This window comes from Myzus persicae, unplaced genomic scaffold (assembly GCF_001856785.1).
Source record: "Myzus persicae strain clone G006 unplaced genomic scaffold, MPER_G0061.0, whole genome shotgun sequence".
NCBI lineage: Eukaryota > Metazoa > Arthropoda > Insecta > Hemiptera > Aphididae > Myzus > Myzus persicae.
In genome coordinates, this window is record NW_019101505.1 from 1 (window position 1) to 8,191 (window position 8,191).

Genomic DNA, 8,191 nt, shown 5'->3' on the forward strand with positions numbered 1-8,191 from the left:
GTTTATTATTTAACTATAAATGTTAAATGCAGTTTATTTTCACTATTAAAAACATTAGCATTTAACATTATTCTTTTTTTTATTGACAACCAATTCCAATATGTTGTCATCAATCGGACTACAGCCATCTAATCAAACCTTAAGGCTTGTGGATAGAGATCGGTTAGTTGCCCAACGTGTAAGAGTAATACCTGACGAGAAGCTAATATCTAAAACGATTATTACGGCTAATCCTCAACAACATTTGATGAACAATTTATCTGACTTGTCTACTGATTTTGATGTTCAAAATTCAAACAATGATGATCTACTAGACTTGGGTAATAGTCAAATGTCAACATTCTTTCGGGAATTTTCTGAAAATCAAAAAACATTATGTAAAGAAGAAAAAAGAACGGCTTCCACTAACTTTAAGACTATAAATGGATTAGGATTTTATTATTGTGATTTATGTCCATTTATTTCTTTGAACATTAAATTTATTTCGGAACACAATGAAAAAAATCTTCAGTTCCATCATTCTTCACTTAAACCTTTTGTGAGAACAAAATGTGTTGGATGTGATAATATATTTTATTCAGTAAATGTTCTTCGAGTAAGTATTAACTTAGCATTTTTCTTTTTTTTTTTACTATCTAAAATAATTTTTTTGGTGTTATAATTGAATATCTTAATCTTATTAAAACAAAATAAAAATTAATTTAAGTAAATTATCTATTAACTCCACTGTCTGTAATTTAAGTTTATGTTTGATACTACTTATAAAAAAACACTCGAACACAGTCAAATTGAAAATCATTAAATCATGTTTTTTATTATTACTTTTTAATTAGTAAAAAAAAAAAATACAGGATTACATTTGTCATAAAATTATTTTATTATAAAAATGTAATTTAGGTCATTTAAAAAAAATGTTAAGGAATACATTTTATAGATAATCGTCCGGGTATTTCATATACTAAACCTGGAAATACAAGTAGCTCGATAGGTCACATACTAAACATATACCCTTTTTTTAAAATCTGTTGTAAAACTATGTATGTGTAGATAGAAAACTTTTGTGCTTTTATCTTACCACAAATCTTTTATTAACTTAACATTTTTTTCTTCTTCTGATATTACATGAAATTCATTTTCATTTCACATTTGGAATTTAATCAATAGGATTAAAAATAGATTTAAAATATATTAGCTTATAGATTTTTAATTTTAGTGCCATTTGCTTGAAGACCATAATGTGTTAATGGATGAAGTTGATGGATTAGTTCAACTTGTAATTGAAGCTAATAAAGAAGATATTTTATACAACATAAATAGTAAATATATATTACATAATTTAAAATAGTAGTACAATTGAAGTAACAATTAAAACTTAAAACATTACATAGATGAAACATCTGAAACTGACAACAATAATTTAGCAGATTTTAATGATACAATACTGGATACTTCTGAGTTTGGTCATAAATCACATTTCAATGACACTCAAATCACAGGTAAAATTTTTATTTTATTACTTAAACATTAAATTTGTAAAAATTCTCACTTTACTTGTTGTACTATACCTACAGCAGCTACTAAGACAATTTGTTCAACATCTGGTGTTATCACCATTTATAGGTTTTAATTGTTTTTGGGGCTCCTAACCCAATTCTTATTTTAATATCTAGAATCAAATTATTTGAAATACAATATTTAATATAGAACATTAAGACATTGATTTACACAATAAATATACAAACTACAAATAAATAATAAAACAAAAGTATTAGGTATAAGGTATACATTTTGCATAGGTAATATAAGAAATAATAACTATTAGGTATTAGTAAAATTAATTATAGTGTTTTAAATTTTTGGCATCATCAAATAACAATAATTCTTATGTAAATAAAATAGATACAATCTAACACTTAATATGTACCTATTATAATGATAATAACTCTAGACTTTAAGTAGTATTTTTATTATTTAACTTAATTTAATCAAGACCAAAGTGCATAATTTTCCTTATAATTTTTGGGCCGTTCCAGTAACCTTTAAGCATTAAATTCCAGTAAATAAATGGAAGTGCATGTTTCTTCATGAAAAACATGCTGCGCAATTCATTTCCCTGGTTTATTGGAAATGTTTCTAATGGCTTAAGGTTATAATCAAATTCTGCTAGAATGCATTTGCTATATCCAGTGACTAATGGGCAAGATGAGTATCCATCATATTTTTCTTTGATGTCCTTACCATTCATCACATTTATCATGTTTTTAAGAACAACAATACTTTGAGCTGCCACTGCAGCTCCTGTTTTTGATGTTGGACAACTCGTACAATCTCCAATTCCAAATATGTTTCCATAAACATTGTGACGTAATGTATAAGGGTCAACATCTAAATACCCAGCACTGTTGCTGAGACTGGATTTCATTAAAACGTCTGGTGGACCCATTGGTGGAGTAACGTGAAGCATAGAATATTCTATTGATTCAGTTTTATTTGGTACATCAAGAAATTCAAAAGTGGCTTTGTTCTGAGTAGAATCTATTTTTATTAAATTTTGTCTTAAGCCAACAGAAATATTACGTGCATTACATATTTGCTGTAACTTCTGTGCATATTTTTTAACTCCAAATATTGCAGGTGTGGATGTCTTGTACATAATATTCGCCTTGCTTCTTTTACCATTTCTTCTTAAATAGTCTTCAGTAATATACATAATTTTTTGAGGGGCTCCAGCACATTTAATTGGTGTATTAGGAAATGTAAATATGGCATTTCCACTATCGAAATTCTGCAAAACTTGATATGTTTTTTCCACATATTGAGATGAATAGTTTGTACATACTCCACTATCTTTTCTATCGAGAGCTTCTCTTAAGCCAATGATTTGGTCAAAATTAAATTGTAATCCAATAGATACCACCATATAATCATAATTAATTGTATCTCCTTTTGATGTCGTTACTATATTTACTTTTGGATTAAAATGTTTGACTTTATCTTGGATCCAATTTACATTTTTTGGAATCACTGATTTTGTAGAAGAACGTGCCTGGGAAATAGTTTTCATACCACCACCAATCAACGTGAACATAGGTTGATAGTAGTGCGTATCATTAGGCTCCAGTATGATCACATCACGTTCATATTTTGAGAGCTTAGCTGCCATCGTACATCCTCCAGAACCTCCACCAACAATTAACAATTTACAACTATGCTGAATGTTTCTAGTAATAACACAATTTGAAAACATTGTGAAAAAAGTTTAAAAAAAAATGTTTGTTCTATAGTTGTTGTTAATTTCTGGGATAGTAGCTGTTTATGTTTATATTTTGATATATTTCTCAAACTATCAATTAATTATACTTTGATTATTTCTGTTATCTATATACTCAAACTAGTAATGACTTATAATTATACCACTAGCCAAGGTTAAAATATTTTAGTAAATAATATAATATTATGTTCACCAAGCAGTCGTTATTTTGTATCATGTAGTGTGTAGGTGTACTACTCGCCGTTGAAATTTCATTCATATCAACATTAAATATTAATGTATTATAATATAATAATAAATAATATTGACTATACTTATCATCGAGTGTTGATTGCCGATTAAGATAAATATGGTTAACTACTTAACTCTTTCGCTGTGGTTCCTGTCTGTATAACACAGATCACTATACTGACACTGTAAGTTGAAAACAAGAGGTCTCTGACCTGATTTAAAAATAGAATATTGTTCACCTTTCTCAGGGTTTGCTGTTTGGTTCAACACTATGTATTCGGTCAATCGCCGACGTCCGTCAGGTGTTTCAAAATCAGGCGTAATTTTATGACATCCTGTTCAATACGTCAACGAAGATTACGTATTTACGTGTGGATAAATGACTGACTGTGGTTAGGTTAGTACCGAGTAGTGCATGGCAAGTACTTCATATGTGTCGTAATCAGGAACGAACTGTTTGAAAACAATACGATTTATCAAAGGAAAGCTGAAAAAAATCGCAGCATTCGCAGCAAATTGTACCTACGATGTCGTATCAGTATACACTTTCGAACGCTAGAACTGTAGACTGTAGAGTATAGACTGATTCACTGATTAGTGTGATTACTGGTCGTCATCCGTTCTCCCAACTCCGTAACGACCGTAACCAATAACCATACTCCCACAACAGGTGTCCACGCTGAATTCGTGATTTTATTGGGACGGACTGTTGATATTATATACCCACCCATCCACCAGTCATCATAATTTCATAGTTGTTTTTGGTGAAGGATGGAATTCTGTTATTTATGCATCGCGTTCGTGGTTCGTTGTGTAATAAGTGATGCATATAATTTTAGGCACAAGGTACTCGTAGTTCACAAGTGGTACTGCAGTAGTAGGTACTTATAGATTCTCTGTTACAAATACGTTTTCAAAAGATTTTTAGAAGTAAATTTGCGTTGCTTTAAAATAATGTTCAAAAACTTTTGCAAGGATTTACACACCATGCTATAGTCTATAAATATTCGAAATATTAAATAGCCATATCAAATTTTCCGTTATAGATGGTTGTGAAATCATGGGTACCTGTTTTACATTCTGAGTGAAACTGTGAATGTATTGATTTTACATCGGTGTGTTTTATTTTGTGTGTCATTAACTTTTGGGACAGTAAAAATTCTGCGATTTTCTTCAACAGCTTCTATCTTTTCTGGAAGGAAAGTAAATCTAGTTTGTATTAAGGGGGAGGGGTCCCAATAGTTTTCATAAGCGTCAAGGAAAACAAAAATAAATTAAGGGTATCTTTACACAAAATCGATTTTGGTGTTTGATGGAACTCTAAAATAATGACCGTAAATACATGACATTTTCACTGAATGTTTAGGTTATTAAAAATTTACATGCTCCATAAAATTTTCAAAATATTGCTTCTCTTTTTAAGCTATTTGTAGGCATAAGAAAATTAAAAAAAAAAGTTTATGGGGAAGTCAATTTTTTTTAACCTTATTTAACCTGCAGTAAGTGAACAAATTTTCATACAATGATTTTATTATTTTATTGTTTATTTTATAATTATCTATTAATAAAAAAATTACGAAAAATGTTAAATCGTTTTGAGCTATTTACATAGACATTTACAATTTTCAATTTTAACGTTTTTTTTTCTATATATGTTAATAAAAAACACTTGCCAAGTCCGAAACCGCCACGTAAACTTTTTTGATTTTTAATGTTTAGAAATGTATTAACTGTATTTAATATGTATGTATTTTATTACAATATGATTAAACCAAAATATTGTTCTTTAAGGAAATTATTAATTTCAAATTAATTTATTGAAGAGATAATAGGTTATAGTAGAATATAACTGATTTGAATTGTAGAGGTATTAAAGTCATTTTGTTTGTTTTATTTTTTCAATTACTTTTTTTTTAAACTTGATAACGAATAATGTACCTAATATGAATATTTTTCGATATCACGCCCACGCCACCGTTTTTGTGGTTTCAAATCGTTATACCGCTTGGGTGTGATATCGGATCTTTCTCATTAATATTTTATATTAAAGCTAGCCTTATCATTATTACTGAGTTACATTTTTACTATTTCCTTTACATTTTTCCTATTTAACACACATTCTTGAAGTTTTCAAAATTCAGACTTTATTCGTTTCAATTACCATACCTACTTACTTGATTAAAAATCAGGAAACTAAAAATGTTTGAATATCGAGAACAAGGTTCCTCATAAGTTGTTAAAATAGCAGTTGATAAATATTAAAGATTCTTATGAACGATTTTTGTATTTAAAAAATTATAAAATGTTAAATTAAATAGTTAATATTGTAACCAAAAAATCTAAAAAACAACGTATAAACATATTTCTGTTTTACAGTAATTTTAAGTTCAAATTTGTACGAAATTACATATTAAAGCCAATTGAAGTTATGCAAATTTTTTGACAAAAATGAATTTAACCTACTTTAATACTAATGCCTAATAGTAAAATAAATTACTTTAATCACAATAATATCATAAAATATACTTAGTAATATTATAAGCTGACAGACCATTTTCTCTCAAAATTATTTTTATATCGTTGAATTCAAATTTAAACACATCAATTTCTTAAACTGTGTTCCGCGAAACTTGTGGTTTTTTATTCAAAATTTTAAATTTTGACACATAATTATAACTTTTATTGCATATATTCCTTATATAAAATGACGCATTGAAAGTATTGAAACAATGTAGTGGTTCTAATTGTCGAGCTGTAATAATTTATTGTTAAGAGCTCAATAAAAAAAAGTTGGGGGTCCACGGTGAAAGTGCACATAAAAAGGGTTCCACGGATAAAAAAAGTTTAAGAAACGCTGCTCTAGACACCTATAATGTACAGCAAGTAAATCTAACCTACTTAACCGCTTTTTTTTAATATCTTAAGCTATTATGTTAACATGGTAGACGATCCTATGATAGAGTTGTTTACCATTCGGCGTTCAATTATATTTTAAATCGGTGGATTTTTAACGGGTTTTAATTTTTCTCAATTAAAAAGATAAAAAATTGCCCGTTCTACTGCACCTACCTAATTAATTGTAATTACTAATTAATTATAATGTAACGAAAATAAATAATAATAAATAGTTGGTATCGAATACTTTCAGTTCGCACGCATTGCACATTGCAGGGAACGCTTATCATACAAATTATACCGAGTGAATAGTGATCCTTTTATTGTAAGCCAGGTAATAAAATATAAAATATAAAAAGTGTTAAATTTTTTTTTAACTAAGTACAAATACTATTATTATGTATGGGATTATTGTTTATACTTTAAATTATGTCTAGACGTTTCCTTTAAAATTTCCCGTGATATTGCCTGCGGGTTTATGATAAAATATAATCAATCTGTACTTACATTATTCTTATACGTGCTTGAACAATTACGTGTGTAACAGTGTTTTGATTGTTTTATCATTTGTAGCTTTGTGGTTTATATGGTTTCCATGTATATACGAAAACAAATTCAAACTAAACTCAATTATTCTGCAAATTGTTCATGGTATAACTAATTTAAAATTAATCTAAATATTTTGAAAATGGCGTCATGTCTAAAAAATGCTTATTTAAATAATTAATGATCATTTAAATTGATTGTTATTCGTTTTTAAATTACAACAAACGAACAAAATCGATTTTGTCTATTATAGTCTGTAACTATTTGTTTAATTATTTTGGTTTTCCTATAATTTTTGAAAAGTACTAGTAATTTATTACGTTTAACACTTTAAGCCCTTAAAGTTCAACCTTTTCAACTTTACGACAAAATATATGTCTTAGTTGATGGTTGAAGCACCTATTGGCCACTTATGGTACGCAGTAAAACAAATACGCTATTGTATACAAATCCTTATTATTATAATAATTTGATAGTATCTTAAGATATACGTGTCACAAATATATACTGGACAATTTACCAAGCATGCGCACCCCTGTTTTTCCTTTAATAATGAATTTTATAAAACAATTTAAAATTTTTTTTAAAATACCTATGTGTAATTACCATTGTACCAACTCAAACGTATAATATATTATAATATTAAAATTCTTGAATTGTTGTGTACGGCGTAAAGTACGTAATGCCTTCCGGTTTTTAAAATGATCGGCTCACCCTTTTTGATACTGTAAATTATTAAGAATACGATTTTTTTGAAAATCTTGGCGCACATAATAAAAAATCCGAACAAGTTTCTCAGTTATTACAATGTTTATGCCAAGGATAATAGGTAGGTAGTCTTTAAAATTGGTTTTACAAAAATATAAAATAGAAGTGATATTGGACCTTTGGAGCATTTACTATACGTGCACTGGCCATTTTTACAAAATATAAATGTTGATAAACTAATATTACATTATTACCGTGTTTGTCAATTGCGCCGATTTTTCTAGACTACCTGAAATTTATACATCTTTTGCACCGGTGGATTTATCCCAAACGAAAATGGTATACGTCTTTTGCGCCAATAAATTTATCACAAATTAATTTGGTATACATAATATATATCTGTTGTGCCAGGAAGATATTATAAAATATAAAATATCAATATAAAATATCATATTATTATACTATTATTAGATTATAATATAATTATCAAACATATAAAATAAAGTGTAATTTAAAAAATATAAAAAATTTAAAAAATTA

At 27.8% G+C, this 8,191-nt stretch overlaps 2 protein-coding genes and 1 long non-coding RNA gene across 3 annotated transcripts; 2 read left to right on the top strand and 1 right to left on the bottom strand.

Moving 5' to 3' along the window:
- The first annotated feature begins 6 nt into the window (after positions 1-6).
- On the top strand, positions 7-1,721 carry LOC111029347. Its single transcript, XM_022308313.1, has 3 exons — positions 7-595; positions 1,214-1,316; positions 1,389-1,721. Exons 1-3 carry the CDS (start codon positions 101-103, stop codon positions 1,526-1,528), a joined length of 738 nt encoding a protein of 245 aa, XP_022164005.1. The 5' UTR covers positions 7-100; the 3' UTR covers positions 1,529-1,721.
- A 217-nt stretch (positions 1,722-1,938) lies between these two features.
- On the bottom strand, positions 1,939-3,265 carry LOC111029348 (sulfide:quinone oxidoreductase, mitochondrial-like). Its single transcript, XM_022308314.1, has one exon. It carries the CDS (start codon positions 3,245-3,247, stop codon positions 1,982-1,984), a length of 1,266 nt encoding a protein of 421 aa, XP_022164006.1. The 5' UTR covers positions 3,248-3,265; the 3' UTR covers positions 1,939-1,981.
- Positions 3,266-3,571: 306 nt separating this feature from the next.
- LOC111029349 lies at positions 3,572-3,901 on the top strand. Its single transcript, XR_002604006.1, has 2 exons — positions 3,572-3,687; positions 3,751-3,901. It is a non-coding gene; the product is annotated as an uncharacterized LOC111029349 (long non-coding RNA).
- The last annotated feature ends 4,290 nt before the right edge of the window (positions 3,902-8,191 follow it).